The sequence below is a fragment of the Chamaea fasciata genome, unplaced genomic scaffold (genome assembly GCF_029207755.1).
Source record: "Chamaea fasciata isolate MVZ Bird 193981 ecotype frontalis unplaced genomic scaffold, bChaFas1.0.hap1 SCAF_7, whole genome shotgun sequence".
In the NCBI taxonomy this organism is placed as follows: domain Eukaryota; kingdom Metazoa; phylum Chordata; class Aves; order Passeriformes; family Sylviidae; genus Chamaea; species Chamaea fasciata.
Window position 1 is genome coordinate 8,500,667 of NW_027094092.1, and position 17,334 is coordinate 8,518,000.

General features: G+C 37.4%; 1 protein-coding gene across 2 annotated transcripts in view; it reads right to left on the reverse strand.

Moving 5' to 3' along the window:
- PPFIBP2 (PPFIA binding protein 2) overlaps positions 1–17,334 on the reverse strand; it is an 89,623-nt gene that overhangs the window by 54,795 nt on the left and 17,494 nt on the right. For both annotated transcript variants that reach the window (XM_066187464.1, XM_066187466.1), the window contains exon 4: positions 5,455–5,669. In XM_066187464.1, the coding sequence (XP_066043561.1) occupies positions 5,455–5,669 (215 nt within the window). The remainder of the gene's footprint in view (positions 1–5,454; positions 5,670–17,334) is intronic.

Here is a 17,334-nt window from a genome sequence, read left to right on the forward strand (position 1 = left end):
TCTAATAACATAACTAAGGAGACTTTCTTATTTCTTCTGAGAGCTACTCCAGAGAGCAGTCATAGTCAGAGGTGATGGGGCTAGTTCCCAGACAAAGCAACCACAGAACACTGGAAAAATTAGGCCTAGTTCAGAAAAGTTTTGTGCAAGCTCTGTACACCAGCAGTTTCACGGTCTCCAAGGCATTCTCTAGTATTCATACATGGCTGAACACATGAAGGGCACTTCTCTGCTGTCTCTGGTGTCCTGTGAATTGCTCTGAACCACTAGGGGAACTCTGAGAGTTCCAGTTCAGGCTTTCCTTGCATCATCAATTCACCAAAAAGGAGCTGGAGCACAGCAGAGGACTAGGACATTCAACTTTCAGCTCTGAGTCCTTCTCAAAAAAGAGAACCTATCTAATATTTCAAGCTGGCAAAAATAAACATGAATGCTTATCGAATGACTGCTTTTTCACACTGTCCCAAGCAGGCTCTGCTGCTCCTTTTTCACTCTGACATGTGTTAATATCCCTTGGCAGTGGGGAGATCCAGCTATAAATATCTCTATCAGGACTCCCAGCAGCTGAGTTCCACAGTCAGATCTACCAGCAGTTAAATACACTGGCTTTAATTGGTGGTGCTCAGAATACATTCCCTTCCCACTCAGCTGTTGCTGAAAAATGCTTTTGATATTTTTATAAAAGCATGTTTTCAAGTAGATGGAAGTGCCGTGAACTCAGTAATTTTCTGCCTCTCTTCTGGACTAATAACTCTGTGAAATGAATCTTCGACAAAAATGAAACAGAGAGGCCAGTGATTAGGTTTCAGCAGAGCACTTTAACACATGCTTAAAATAAAACTTTGAAGTGATTTCAAAACTCCACGAGCTCCATCAAGTCACAGTTCTGAACTGAGCTTTAATTCAACTCTTTGTGAAGATACTGGGGAAAAATATTCCTATATTTTAACCCACAGTGGAAACAATCTTTTTTGAACATTAATTATGAGCAAATAGCAACCAAGACTATATGGAATATATGCTGTTTCTGCTAAAAGGTTTCTGGTTTTACCATTTAGGAACAGATCTTCAAAAGAAACAAAGTACAGCACATATCATAAGGCAAAACACACTCCATTATAAATTGTCTCTACCACATGTTCCTCTACTATTTCTTCTGCTCTTCCCTCCATTTCATCAAATTGAGAATATTTATAAAGATTTTCAGAGTCAAGCTTCCAAAAAACCTTTGAATAATCAGGAAAATACTAACGAATTTTCAAGAATTGGCATTTTAAAGCTCATTATATAAAGCTACATGATGGAGTGGTTTGCTTTAAATATACATGTTCCCCTAGGAGGAAGATCACATTTTGCAATCCTGAAAATGAGGCTTAAGGTCCACTGTAAGAACACAAGTGTTCCTCTTTACTCAAAAAAGGATTCCATAAAGGTGGATAGAATAAAACCCAGAACGAACAGTGTGGAAATTCATTTAGAGTTACGAAATTGTAACTAAATACATTCTCTCGTAGCTCACAAAGCCAAATTGTCATTGCAGCAGTTAATTTTTAATGCTGAAAATACTATCTGCTTTGTGATAGGTCACATGGTAACTGGCAATACTGAAATATTTAACAAGGAACATGGACACTATCCACGAATTTGTTTTGCATGAAGTGTCCCAGATAATCCCTAGGTCTTTGTGTTGTTTTTAAGGCCAAAGAATTTACAATCATAAAGCCATGTAAAACAGTTCTTTTCAAGGCAAAAGCTTTTAATACAAATCTAAAGTAGTTAAAAGTCTATATTTAATCCTGTTTTCTTCTGGTTTAGGTTTGTAAAAAAAATTTGTGCAACTACAGCAACTATAAAATCTTCATTCTACATGACATAAAATTTTTCTAAATTCAGTGCTAATTCTGTCAAACCTGTTTCATCTATCTCAAAGCAGGGACAGCACAGTTACTGCATCCAGTTATGCTGTAAACTCAGGAATCTGAATTGTTCATAGATCCTAGATCACAGAAACAAACAAACAAAAAAAAGGCCTTTTTAAAAGAAACACCTTTAGTTCAAGAGATGCTGTGCCTCGATCTTAGAGGAAACACCAAATCACTAATGGCTCCATAAGAAAAAGGAATTAGGCAGCTCCTTTTCATAGACTTATTAGGGGAGGTAATACCAGGTATGAAACATGATACCTAAAGTTTTCCAATTCTAACCACATCTAAATTTTTCCACATCTTTGGTATTCACACCTAGAGCAGATGGGACAAAGAATATAAAAGTTACTACTGGTTAAAAATAAAAAAATTAAATTGATCAGACCACCAAACATCACTTGGTGAGTTTCACGCCTAATAAATTCTCTAGTATTATCAGACAGTCTAGTATCTGTAGTAGTATAGATAGCAGAGATAAATTCTCTAGTATTATCACCATAGCTGGGTGCTATGGACCCAAAGGAAGGTAAGACCAGCTGTAGTATCTATAATCACCACAGAAACTTCCTGACTGAGCAGTGATGATCCCGTGGACCTCAAAGCTGACCAAAGGCTGAACTCCACAGCTTTTATCTCTTTATTTGAAGGTGCAGTTCAGCACATTAAGTGGCAATTCTCAAAGCTGCAAAGCTACTTGAGTCATGAGGCCAAGAGGCAATTTTCTGCAGAGGTTATTTCCCCCATGCAGATACAACTGATCTCTGGTTTCTAGATGTTACTCCAATAAAAACAGCACCAAGAAGATTCAGCCACTTTCTGTGCTCTGAGCTGCAATCCCAAATCCTACTGTGTGGCAAACACAGAGCAGGGACACCCATCCTGGCACTCAGAGAGCTCTCAGGGCTGCATCAGGCTATGAAAATTGGTAAAGCAGAAGGAACACACTGAACAATCATTGGGACTTTTATTGCATAATTTGTTTAAACCCAAATGCTGGCAGTCAAATGCTGCTGTTTGATGCTATCCATCAGGAATGAGCCTCCAGTCTTCCTTCTGACTTCCCTTCCTCGGGTTTCCCAGCAAAGCAACACGGGGCAGTGGAAAAACACACGTTCAAATTATTTCCATTAGGCACACTGTTTGTAATCTTGATTAACCATGGCAGCTGAAATGACTTCCAATATAATTTTCAACCACACACTGAAGTGAAGGAGAACAACACACTGTTCTTGAAAGAAGCATACTTATCTGCTTTTAAAAATATGAAACGGCTTTTTGTATCTTTAGTTTCTAATGTGTGCCCAATCAGGATAAGTTGGGAATATTTTTGGTGCCCATTAGAGTAAAATGTTGGAGCAATTGCTGTAGTCTCTGAAGCTATTCAGTGACATGCTAGAGCAGCTCTCCCAGCTTAAAGGAAGATGCATGGATCCCCCAAAAAATCCCCAGATGTGGAATTAATCACCCACAAAAGAAAATCCCTCTCCATTTATGGCTGTTATTTGACCTGTAACACTCTAAACAATAAAATCCGAAAAGAATCAGTTCACTATTTGCTATTTGTCGCATGCATTTCACATACAACATTTGTTGCAATTTAATTACTGCTACTGATATTAAACATTGTTTTATGTAATATTTCAGTTGAATACAACAATTAAAATATACTCCAAATCTCTGTGCTGGGTTATTACCCTACACTTCAGGTAGAATGCTTAGAAGAGACACTTGGGAGCACAATTCCCCTGGAGAATGTGCCACATCTGAGTGGGTTTTTTTAATGATACTCCAGCATTTTGTAGAGTAATGATCACCAAACTGCTTTTGAGGTTTCCAGTGTGAACACATTCACTGAGATGCAGAGTTCTCATTCTTTAGAACTCACTACCTCCGCTATCCTGACAAATGACACATATTAAGTGGCATGTTTCAAAGCTCTGGGCTGGAACAAAGGAAATTTCAGTATGGGACACAATCATGGAACACATATTCCATTTCATTGAAACCAGCTGAATCACATTTCTTCAACAGAAATTATATGCTTGCTTGCAAATTAATTGCATTTTAAAAAAATATAAGAAAGGTCTTCAAACACCTGAGATTACTATCCATTTTCAAGTAACAGTCACAGCAACTATGCACTAGCCTCCCTTGATTCAGAGCAGTGCAAAATATTTTTAAACCAGTCATCTCTACATACTGCACTAGAGATACTCCAAACCACCATCTTCTCTGTTTTCTTAGTTTTGAATCCAGAGTGCCCAACTGCTTTGCCAAATGAATATTACTCTTGATACAGGTCCAATTTTGTCCTGTAAACAACTCTGAAAATTTGTCTTTTATGCACAAAACTCATCTCTTAGGTATCATAAAAATTAGAAAAATCATTAAAATTTCTGCTGAGGCAAGCATTTGGTACGAGCTGGCCTAAGGATATCTAAATCCAAAACCTATACTGAAAATCCAAAGTAAACATTGTCTACACCTTTAGCTTTCAAAACTGGTACCAAATTCTCCTTCCTTCCTCTCATGTGGGCCCAAACAGGATTTTCCAGCCACAGACCTGCCCTCTGTGAAGAATGCCAACCAGCCAGCAGCTGACAAGTTCAAACAAAAGCAGCCACCTTCCCAACATCATCGGGTTACAGGCAGCACACGGCAGCTACTGCAAATAAACACCACACCACAGGCTGCAGGCATGGTTACAGAAAAGTCACATGCACTGACAAAGCCAGAAGAAAAAAAAACCACATTAATCTAGGAAGTTTTCTGAAGCTGGGGAAGCCCCAGGTAGGTTTTACTCATGAGGAACCCACCAGTCCCTGGCAGTGGCAGGTTTGGGGAAGGGCAATGTTGTGTTTCTCTTCCTCTACATCCAGTCAGTCTCTTCTTTTGCGGTGTGTCTCAGAATCTGCTCCTCACCTGGTAAACCTCTGTCTTTTCCAGTGCAGATGTTTGTTCCCCATCCATCCCGACAGGAATGTCTCCCCTTCAGAACCAAAGACTTTCCTGTATTTACCCCCACTGCCTGGTTTACAGGATGCCTTGGAGATTCGTTGTACTGATAGCAAAGGAAATGCATCAAGGAAAAGGAAAGGAGGATCATCCAGTCTGGGGCTGTCCCTGCAACAGACAGCGCCACTCTATTCTAAACTGACAATTTAAGAATTAGAAGTTTTGTAAATAGTTATAAATTTGTTATCTCCAGTAAAGAGTGAAACAAAGCAAATCAAATTAAAAAAAAAAACAAACAAACACACAGAAAAGGCAAACATTTTTGTACTTCAATTTACTATCTCTTCTCCCCCCAAAGATCAAAATAAGGTATTTTATGAACTTCTTCTGCTCCTATATCTGCATTGCTTTAGAAATCAGCATATAAAGCAGTGATATCCACAGCTATTATTGCTGACCACCCCCTGCAGTTTTCTAAGTATGCAGATTTCAGTTATAGAAATAATCTGAGTTTGAAAATACTTGACCCAACCCTGTTTGCAGACAAAATGGAAAAGCTCAAATAGCAGCTCACCAGGTTCTCCTCAAACCACTCCCTCAGACACAGGGCTGTAGCCCCTGGGATTTGGTTTCGCAGTGCTTCTTTCTCCTGAGGGTCCTCCAGCATCTCCAGGGCCATCTTCAGATCTTCCAGGAGGTGCAAAATTTGAGATGTGCCCAGGTACACTGATGGAGCAGGTGACATGATATCGTAACCACCATTAGTATACTCTGTGGCTGACTTTGTGCCTAAAACAAATAAAGTGAGCAGAGACAATAATGTTATATAATTGCTTTGTAGGTGGCAAATTAATAGGTCCTGCACACTACAATACTTTGACTTCAGATTGACAAGTTTCACTCTAGGCTGAAAATCTTCATTTCAGGCTTAGAATACTTGAATTAATCTCCAGATAAATCATGAAATATGGAGAATTAAATCCAAGACGTGTGTACATGCATATCAAAAAAGAATTTTGACCTAGATCACATTTGCAATGTCCAAATTACAAACCCTAAAGTTTATTCCAAAACACTTGTAATTTTCCACAGTTACCATGAGGTGTCACTAACTTCTCAGCTACACCACTGAAAGCCCCACACAGCTCACTGCTCAGCAATGTAAGAATGACTGATGCAGCTCTTTGACATGAAACTGGGATCAAAACAGATCATGTTACCAGATCTAGAAAAATATAAATGATCAGGAGCAGGTTTAGAACTCTCTCATGGAGAGCAACACCACAAAAGTTAGCAACAAAAATGGCAAATGCAAATTTTCTAGTGCTATGAATTACAAAAAGCTCTCTAAATGTCACCGTCTCTCTTCTGCCAGTCATCTATCAACAACAATAGCCACAAAAACCTTAACTCACCTATGGAAGAATTATAAATAATACAAATTCTAATATCTCCAAAACTTCTTGTCTTAGTACTCTGTGTGTTTCAAGAAGATGCACACTAAAATAGGCTCTCTTCTCTCAGTCCTAAATTTCAGATCTCAATTTCATTTAATAGGCCTTTATGTCTTTAAGAACCAGTCAGGTAGAAAACTTCTATTTCCTCTACTTTTTAAAGTTTTTACTTACAATCCATTGCCTCATGTACATAATAGATGGTACACATTCATGTTCTCTCTGGCATAAACAAGCAAAATTTCCCTTCCTATTTGACTTAATGGGAGAATTTTTTTAGGTTTCTGATCATTCACATTGTACTGGCTCCACACAGCATTGTGTATTCACTAGAAGACTACATAATTGATGTACACAAGGAGATTTTAATAATCTCCTTGCTATTATTCTTTTGACTCCCGTGTTTAACATAGTTTATGTGTTAGTAACAAAAGGAACAAAAATCTTCATAGGGTCTTTGAAAATGATCTGCTAAATTTATTTTTCTCCTAAACAGATGTATCTAATGTGATGTACAAAATGTGTAAAGAATTCAGATTTTCTTTTTGAATGCACACTGCCTGGCATTAATTAGTGTTAGTTTGCTTGCTGTGGTCATTTATCTACCATGACCTGGGCACTTCAAACTATGTTTGAACCCAGTGTTTCATTTTACGTGTAGCCTGATACATGCGACATGAATACACCAACACTGTAGATCCCAGGACACAGAAATAATTTCTGCACCTAAAGTAGCTTTTAGCCAAACTACTAATTGATCATGTAATGCTAATATTATTCCCCACGTCAACCAGTTTTTGAACAAAAACAATACTTGCTTTCTCATTTAGTGAATGCTTAATTTTACTCACAGCTTTGGGGAAAATTTGAATAATATTAACCAGGTTTTCTTCAAAAACTCTTTCAATGACCCAAAGTAGCCTGTCATATCTTTGGAAAAAAATTGTGTGGCTTGAATTCTACCACACAATTCATATGGGGGTGTTTTTTGACTGTTTTAAATAATGAAAAGCCCTCCCTAGAAGATTTACAAGGCTCTGTAGTACGATTTTTCTTTTTTTGTATTGGTAAAGCGACAGACATTTTCACAACTGGAGTAATTCACATTACCTTAACTTCTTTTCAGACCAAGAATATTCCATTTGAGCCTGTTGACTTCCGCTGCTTATGAGTTTATTTTAATACCTCAAGTGCAAGATCTCATCTTAATTTCTGGCTAAGACCACGTCCAAGATAAAGTTTCTCCAATATCCCGTGCTCCAAAGCTACCACACGAGACAACCTCACCCTGTAAACCAACCCTAGCTTCCTGAATTGCTTCCTTTGGAGGGGAGGATCAACTGACTGGTTTGCAGGACTTGTGTTTTCTAACCACTAAATGATATTTTCTTATGTGTTTCCATGCTTTCAGCTACTCAGGCCAGCTTGTTTCTTTATCTCCTAATGCAGATTAATACGAAACTAATAAACTAAAAATAGCAGAGTTCCAAATTGCGAAAGGGCCATTTGGATCAAATAACCAATGACATCTTTTCATTCAGCCAAGAGAGGCTTACTACATTCTGAGAGATGCATCCAGAAACTGATACATGACACTGACTTCTTCAGTAGCATTGATTCCTTGGTTATTGTGCCATTTCTCACTTTCTTTCAGAAAACCCATGCCAATATTCTCTTTTTGCTTAGCAAGCACTTTTCACTCTAGAATATCAGACAGGATTCAAAGCTATTTTGTAATCAGCTCTGGTGGCTACCCCTTCAATGAACTGGCAATTTAAAATATTTATGGAATGGGGAAACTGAAAGGACTGCTATAGATTTTTTTCATGTTATTTGTATGAATATTTTTCTTTTACAGACAGGAGGAAAAAAAACAAACAAAATTCCACACAATCCAAACAAAAACCACAAAAACGTACAGGCCCGCAACAAATACTTCAGGTGAGAAAAAAAGCCAAGCTAAATACAATTTAAAACAACTCTTCAGGAGTTCAGTTAATTTTACGAGGGAGATAGTTACATTTGATGTAGGTGTATATTTGACTGTATAAACTTTCTCCAGGGCATTATTGGTAACATTGCTGTGTATCACCTCATGCCTCAATCCTTGCCTTGCATGACTACAACATTCCTGGCAACATCTACCTTCCCCAGAAAATAATTCCAGGTTGTGTAGGAAAATTATGTGTCAGCGATAGTCTCACATTTAATTGTGCCTTTATTTGATTTGTCTCTACCAAAATACCAGGGAAAACAACATATATATACACACATGGGCTGTTACCTTTAAGAAACTAATTCTATAAAGGACAAAATTCCTACACTGCTGGAGCATGGGCAGACCAGCCAGGAATTCTGTGATTTCTTGAGACTGGGCATACTCCTTATGCATCATTGAGTTATCCCAGGCTCTTCAACTCAGACAGCTCAGAATGGCAGAATTCTCTGCACGCTCACATTTTGCAAAATGCTGAATTACTTTAAAAATGGTTTGCTATGGCTTGCTAATGTGGTAGCTTTTTATTCTCCTGGCTGCAAGAGAAAATGGAGGACTCCTTTGAATACAACAAATAATGAACTTTGTACTAGGTACAGAAATGCGAAGTACTGAGCCCAACTCAGCATTTTAATTCAGAAAACTTCCTGGTTTGCTGCTAAAATTCAAATGAATCACAGGCTTGCTTCTCTCATTTGCTTCCCATGTAGTTTCATATTAAGTAGGATTGCCCTGCTCACCAGAAGGACAAGAACACACCCTGGAAAAAAAAGAAGCGCGTACGAGTAAATGTATTTCTTTGCATTGCTTTAAACCTTGACATCATCATGCTGCAAAGTACATGAACTTTTAGCAGCAGACAGTAAGAATTTGGATATCCATGCAGATTAATGGAAATAAAAAGGGATGCCACACAACATTTTTTACCAGCATTCTCTACCATTAACAGCTCTTTACATGTATGTAGCTTTATTATAGATAACTGAAGTGGGGAAGAATGCAGTTCAAACATCAGAATTTTATCAATACTCAGGAAAAATAAGTGCAGTTTTGAACTCTTGCAAAAGGACTAAATTTTTTTCTTGAGCAAGTCACAGTCTTCCTGTACCTCACTTCTTTTTCCAGGGGTAAACAGGACACAGGGGAGTCTTTTGTCGCGATGTTTATATAATGTCCAACACCATGGTTTCCTAGTGTACTACTGCAACACAATTATTCATCATGAATGTTCACTTTAGAAGAGCGGCAAAGAAAGAAAAAAGAAAGGGAGAAAGTGTTGAAACTAAGACATTACAAGTAGTTCACTCCTGGCCTCCCCAGTCAGTGAGTGAAGGAGCTTAAAGGCAGTTGCACATCATTTGTAGGCAGAAAGAATAAAATAAATAATAAAACAAGCAAAACAACTTTTAAGTTACACATTTCTTACACCCTGACCATGCAAGCACATTTCTCTTTCAGAGTTCCTTGCAGTTAGCAGAGTGGCTTCAAAGAAACATTCCTTTTGGGCAAATACATAACCTATTCAGAAAATAGGTAGCTTGCAAAAAATAAGTCACTAAGCACAAGTAAAGAAAGAGGCAAAAGCCCTGCCAGTTTGAAAATCCCCTCTCAGTTTATGTTGTATGCATTCATCTACCACACATCTTCCATTTCTCTTAGCAGTAGATACTGTGTCTGATCTCTCCCTTGAATCTTAACTTCTGATCCCCTGCGTTCATCTCAATTTTTTCACTCTCAAACTGGCTGAGTCTAGAAAAAAAATTCCAGGTAATGCACAATTCAACCATCAGTGGTTAAAACGACATTTTCTTAGGACTGCTGGCTCCTTTAGGTCAGAAACCAGCAAAAACCAACAAACACCCCACAGCAAACACCAAAACTACATCCATGCTGGGTAAGGATGACTTTCTAACAAAGCTGAAATATTCATGAGTAACAATTCTGACATCTGACCAACAGTGGTTAGAATAAAGTTATAAACATACATTTCCTCTGGCCTTTCAGTCAATCATTACACTGCTAGAGAACACATTTTTACCTGAATTTTTACTCAATATAGGTGAGCATATAGATTGTCCAAGTTCTTCCTCTCTCCTTCAAGACTAAACAGTGCTATTTTCTTTGAAGCACAGTTCTTTTTTTTTTTTTCACATGAAGACAGCCTTAAAAGTGTGAATTTATGTAAACCAGCAGTAAGGGCTGGACAGGACATATTTCAGCCTCCTCCTTCCTAAGCCTCCTACAAAATGAGTGAAGAGGGAGCTCACACAATCCTTTCTTCTCACACTGTAATGCAGAATACATCACAAATGGTGTGTTTTGACACACATCTCACATTAACTTCTTCTCAAATCTCTGCTTTTAGATCTTTAACTACAGGGGAAAAGCAATTATTAACCTGGATTAGCAGGAAGCGCTAGGAAAAATTTTCCAAGCCTAGAAACATTGAGATGAGAGCTTCACACAGCTCAGATGATTTTCAGCTGAGCTCTGCCTACAATCACACATGGAATCTTTGAGACAATTTCCACACTGTCTATAGTTTCTTATGTAAATTATAGGTGTAACTGCTCAGGCTTCTTTCCTGCATGCTTCTAGATGCTGGGCTGTGATGTGCAGCACTTTCAGGGACTGCACACACAGTTACAACAAAAAAAGTCCTTCCTATCCAAAAACACAAGCTAAGCAGTCTGGTGGAAAAAAAGGAGGATCAATTATGCAGCTGTGATAGAGGTTTGAGGCTGAGTCTCCATTGTACAGAAAAAACCAGGATCAACACATTTATTAAACATTAAAAAATACTTGCAAGAATGCTTTTTTTTAAATTGCACATTAAAAAGGAGTGTATTTAGGGCCAGTGAAACCAGTAGTCTAAGTAAAACAGCGTTTTTAGCACAAAATCTGTAATTGTTTGTAGTAAGAGCATTCAGTTTGTGAGGAAATGAAGGAAACTTGTTTCATTAAGATTACATTGTTATCATTTTTAAAAGACTCTCAAATCAATTTCATTAGCTTAAAGTAAGAATTGGACAAGATATGATTTTGAATTTAATGATATCAAAGTTCTTTTAAATTTAAATCTTAGATTTCCCTTCACTTGCCTATTAAGCAACTGACTCACTCATGTACTAAAAACCAGATCACATCATACAGACTACAAAAGGACCTCTGCGTCTCAGATTTTCAATCCTGTGGGGTTTTGGCCATCATGATACAACTGCCTTCCTTTGCCACCTGTTGTATCTGCAGCTATTCAGGTTTCTGTTTCTTTCCAGTCCTTCCTCAAAACTCAGCACAAACAGCAATGATGTATGGAGTTGATCTGGTTTAAATGCAATGCATTACTGCAGTTTGGTACGCTGGTGTAGGTGTCTAGGACAGGACAGTATTTTTGCTGTATTACAGAAAAAAACCCTATCTCTTGTCAGAAATAAAGAATTTAAAGTGGCATATTTAAACTGTAAGCATTTCTCTGTTTTGAATTAAACTCCCATTTTCAAGAAAACCTCTAATTTTTTTGTTTTGCTGGAAAGGCAGAAACATGCAAGGGAAGCCAAAGACCAAACTGATCAGTGAATCAGTTTGACTTGGACCTTCAAAGGACCACTCTGCCTTACAGAAAACAATTTTAAACGCCCGATTTTTTAGATGATAATTAAGGATTTTTAGGAAAGATGCTCTCAGTGCTTTCAGCTTTATAAGTTCTGTAGTACTGCCCTGTTTACAGAGGGATTCCACCTGTCCTTCAAACAAGATGGAGAGTCTCCCCTCTCCGTACTGTGCTCAGAGCTCCATAATTTTGAGAACCTGAGAACGGGAAGCACGTTTGGGGACAGCTGTAGTGACCTCTTGCAAAGTTAAACTCTCAAAATTGAGGAAATTCCAAAGATCAGGTTGCTCTGGTAACCCTGGGGAAGGGATCAGTAGCCAGTGCTGCACATGCATGAAACACCATGCAAGGTGCCCTGATTTTCACATGCTTTTAAAACATGGATCAAAAAAAGCACCTGGACACTTGTGTAAGGTCTTAACCCAAAGGATACAGCACATCTAAAGGCTTTAATAAATAGCTCTCATAGGTTATAGTAACAAATGGCTGTAATGGTTATTCAAGAGTGTACAATTCTTTTAGGTGTTGTTAACAAAATTAAAAGCAAGGCCACTGAGAGCTCACATGAAAAATGATGAATTAAATAAATATAAAAACTGCAGTGCTCTACTTTTAAATGTTAAAAAAATTAAATGTTTAAAGTATTTTTAATTACTGTAAATTAGGTATTGTTGATATCTGAGGAATTAACTCATCCATTTTTCTGAAGTCAATATCTGAAGATAAATGTCAGCACCTTAAACAAATTTTAAGTGCTATAAAATAAAACCCAACAAATGATAAACCATAAATATTGTGTTAAGCTTTTAGATTTTCTCCTTTAATATACTGGATGTTTAGGGGTCACACAATTTTTATCTTTCCCTTCCCCCCAAGCCCCCATCATTCTTGACACATAACTTTCTGGAATTGTTATGACAGGAAGTTATGTGTTCCTCTATCAAAGTCCTAATTTCAAGTCATTTTCTATGTAATTTCCTTTTTCATATCGCTATTGCTATAAGATCTATGCATAAACACACTGTAGTTAACAGTTTAAAAAGCTGCAACATTATAAATTCACAAATGCTCACCTTAATGAATAGTAACAAGAGAAACAAGTGCTCTAGACACATTATTTCTTTGGTTCAGAAAAAATAGCCTAAATCATTGATTGAAAAAAATCACAGAATATAAAAAGGAAATGCACTACTCATAACTGAAGCATGGCCTTTTAACACAATTATTTAGAAAATGCAAGAAAACCACAGCAATTGTTGTCCACCTACTCTAATCTACAATGAAGGAAATTGCTTAGTATTTAAATTGTTCTGTTTAGCTTATCATTACTTTAACTACAGTCAGTTCAGTGCTCTGAAGTGAAATTCTACGAAGATTCCTATTACAATTATAAAAAATTATACACCTCTGCTATAGAAATCAAACTTTGAATTTGAAAGCATCGTGAACCTTGAACAGGATTTAAGTGATAAAAATATAAAACCATCTGGAATTGAACAAATTGAAAAGAAAAACAGAAGCCATTTTCTAGCCATTCCACACAGTCACAGCTGTGCCCATCAGCTGCATGTTACCCAGCATGGACTTCAAATGAGACCCACCAGCACCTCCCCAACACACACACACACAAAAATAGGATTAACTGCTCTCTGTCTGGTCTGGAAAATCTCAATCCCTCATGAAGCAGAACAGGGATGTCCTTCCTCTTCACTTCAAGTGCTGTGAGACTGAATGAATCCTGTGATATGTGGCTATTCAGGGGTGAAGGATGAGGTCACTAGGAAATATTGTGATTTCCTTTTATTTATCTAGGAACTCAGTGAAAACTTTACTCCACGGAACCTAAAGTTCATCCAAAGGAGTTCAAATAAGTTTCAGAATTCCATTTTGTTTAGAATCCAAGTCCTAATCGCTTATTAGAGGTGATTTAATAATCCCCACAAACAGATGCTCCTTCAAATACTGGCTGGTATATCCCACAAGGAAAATATATCAAAGTTGAACTAAAAGCCTGTTTATCTCTTAAGTAAAATTTCCTCTGGAAAAGCCTGTGGGAAGTGGTTGAGTTTCTAACAGAGCAGTCAAACACCAACATTCTGCCAGCTCAGGAGAAGGGAATTCAAACATGAATACTCCTTGTCCAACTTTTAAACTGTATTTACTTCATAATCTTTCTGTGCGAATACTGAAATATTCATACAGACCCATGTGATAACACATTTAACTTTCTCATTATTTTCGGTGAGCAATAATTGCAGGAGCTCTGGTTAAAAGTAAACTCAGTAATTACATTGATGACTTGGTGAATTTGAAGAGACTCTGTAGCTGCAGCAAACTATATTGTGATGGGAGGTTTTAGACCTTAAAATTAATGTTAACTAATCACAAGGGGAAAGAATGGATTTACAAACTGATGATGGAGAGAAGCAGTTTGATATAAAATAATTGTAAAATAAAAACTATATTCATCTGTTATGATATATTGCAAATAAAAATAACCAAAATCTACAGTCCTAGAAAGAAACACATTTTAATAAACAGGTACAAGCTGAATAAAAGGAGAAGTAATGACTTGATTAAGGCTCAAAGGGAAGCAAGGCCAAATTCACACACCTTAAATGAAGAATGAGTAGACAGATCTGATATATGGTGCTTTCTTTAGAGGACGCATCTGTTTGGAGTGCAAGGCACTCCAGCTAATGGATAAATGATGTGAATTGACAATCACATTAGCCCTTCTTTGCTATTTTAGTCAAATAAGGCTAAACATTTAGCATGGCTAATTCATATAGCTCTGAGGGCGGGTTATCAGTACAGATGTACTGAGGCATAAAAGACTTGGGAACACTGACCTATCTGTCAAATTTGATCAGCTGCAGTGAAATTCAATTTGTTAATCTTGTCTCACAATCCTCCCCTTGTGCAGTTTGAGCACGAATAGGTTTTGCGTTGCACTGAGAATGAGCATATGCTGCAGTGGGGCTTCTTGGTTGGATTAATCAGAATCATGCAGGAGATGTTTCCTCTTGGAGCAAGGGGTAGGACTTCTAGAACTGAAAGGCTCAAAGTGCAAATCTGTAAATACTTGTAATATATATTTGCATATACCCAGTTCTTACCTTAAAGGACAAGGCCACAATCCAATGTTTTAATGATAATAAAGAGAACAAAAGAAATGAGGGCTGTATAAAGAGAGAGAATGCTGGTTTTGCATGTGTATATATACATTTATGCTCAAGCTTCAAAAGTTAAGCAATGTCAGTAATACACCTCTGGACTTCTCTAAAATGGGATTAATGCTAATTTTGTGCCTAAAGATGAAGTTTCTGAGGGCAAGACAAGCATTTGGCTCTCCTAGTACTCACTCAGGCCTCACTGAAAAAGAAAACATCTTTTTTATCAGCTACTTAAGTTTACATCAATCATGAAGTTTAACCTTGGTCTTTGAATCCTAGAGATGTCCACGGACTCTGGATACAGTGAACTGAAATAGCACAAGCTCTTAAGAATGGATTTTTTGCTAATCCCTGTCAATTCTAAGAGCAGCTACATTTGTACAGATGATTTTTTCCATATTTGAAGAAATCTCAGTCCTGGTTTGTTTCAGCACAGTCTTACAGTCATCCTTTCAAAGGGGTTTTCTACCTTATTTTTTCTCTTACTATACGGGACAACAGACCACTCCTGTTTTCCAGTACCTGCCCAAGTTGCATACAGAAGCTCACTGGATTGAATTAGGGAGAATCAAACTTGAATAATCATTCTATTCCTCAGTTTCAGACAAAACATGATAATAACCATATCCCAAGTATAGAGTCCATCAGATCTACTTGGTCCTTCAATTATGCCAGAATATTCAAGAAGTAGTTCTGGAACACACAGAACATTGGCTAGAGGAGAATGACACCAGACTTAACCTGTCTTTAAAAAGTTTATTTATTCCTACAAAGGAAAATAATAAAGAAATAAATAAGTTAAGCAACCTTCCCAAATAACTGAGTTTTCACTAAGTATAGGAATAAATCAATATGTTTCTTTATTAGCACAGGTAGATATAACTCTGAATCATATGGGAAGCACTCAATTAACATAGATGAGGCTTGAAAGATGCATTGTCTGGGAAATATTTTGTTTCTTCTCCCATTACATATCTTTATATAAGCCTGTTTTCAATGCTATGCTGCCTATCAGTGGACATTAGACTGAAAAGGTAAGTAATGCAAAGTCACAAATTCAACTCTCCTGAAGAGGCTGCTAATCTGCTCATGAGCACCCACGCATGGTGGAAATAAACTCCACGTGCCACTGGGATGTCTGAATCTTTTTAGTTTAGAGCTTGGTCATTAGCACAGAACAGCTGTGGTGAGCTCATTTCCAGTGGTTAGTTCTCTCAACATGTGCTTTTCTTCTCTGCATTACTGTTCTACACCCCCAAGACAGCCAAGTGATAGGGGCAAAAGTGATGTCATTTGAAAGCCTGGAAAAATTTAATTTTCTATTCCTTATTTATCAAGATTAAATCCTGAAATGGTATGGCACAAACAATCTGAATAAGGAGCAGGGAAAAGCACATTAAAACCTACCAACCAACCCAAAATCAAAGCTATCTTCTGGCCTCATCATTCTGGCACAAAACTTGAAAAAACCCCACTATTTTCTTAGGATGTCATATAATGCTATTTAATCAGGTATGCCACATACTATGAGGCTATCTTTCCACACCATGAAAAAACACCCAACACTAAACACCTATTGTCATAACCAGGACTCACCTGACAACTGATAGCTTCTAGATAAAAAAAAAAGTCTAATCTGAAAATCAATTTAAATAAAGAGACTCTTTTTTCATTCTCTTGCTTCTTCTGAAGAGTGGAACCATCAGTCCATCCACCCCAAAGTGTGCAGAGCTGTGCATAAATCACCACAGAAGAGAGGCAATGAGTTCTATTTGTGTGCAGGTGGTTTCTGAGCACAGGTTCTATAGGATACCAAAGCCTGCAGTGGCTAAAAAACATAATAGTTTCCTAGTTTATGAATTACGGTTTGGGACTTGCCTTTCTTACTATCTCCTTATACATCTGAGGGAAGTTCAATGTTTCCCTATGTGTTTTGTTAGGTGTGAAAAAATAAAATCCCAGTAACTTCCATTGGTTAAAATCTTGTTAGAATAAGGTTTTGCATTCAGGACAAGGAAATATATGCGTGATTTTTCCTATTTGCCTAGAATTTTTTCCATCAATGTAAAAAGTCATTTCAGTTATATCTATTCCATATTCATGTTTACAATTCTGGGTATCTCAGTAGGCTGTTAAAGGTTGCACATTTAGAATGAAGTGAAGACTCATATGAGGATGCAAAAACCAAACAAATCAAACTCTAGTGATTGTTTAAACT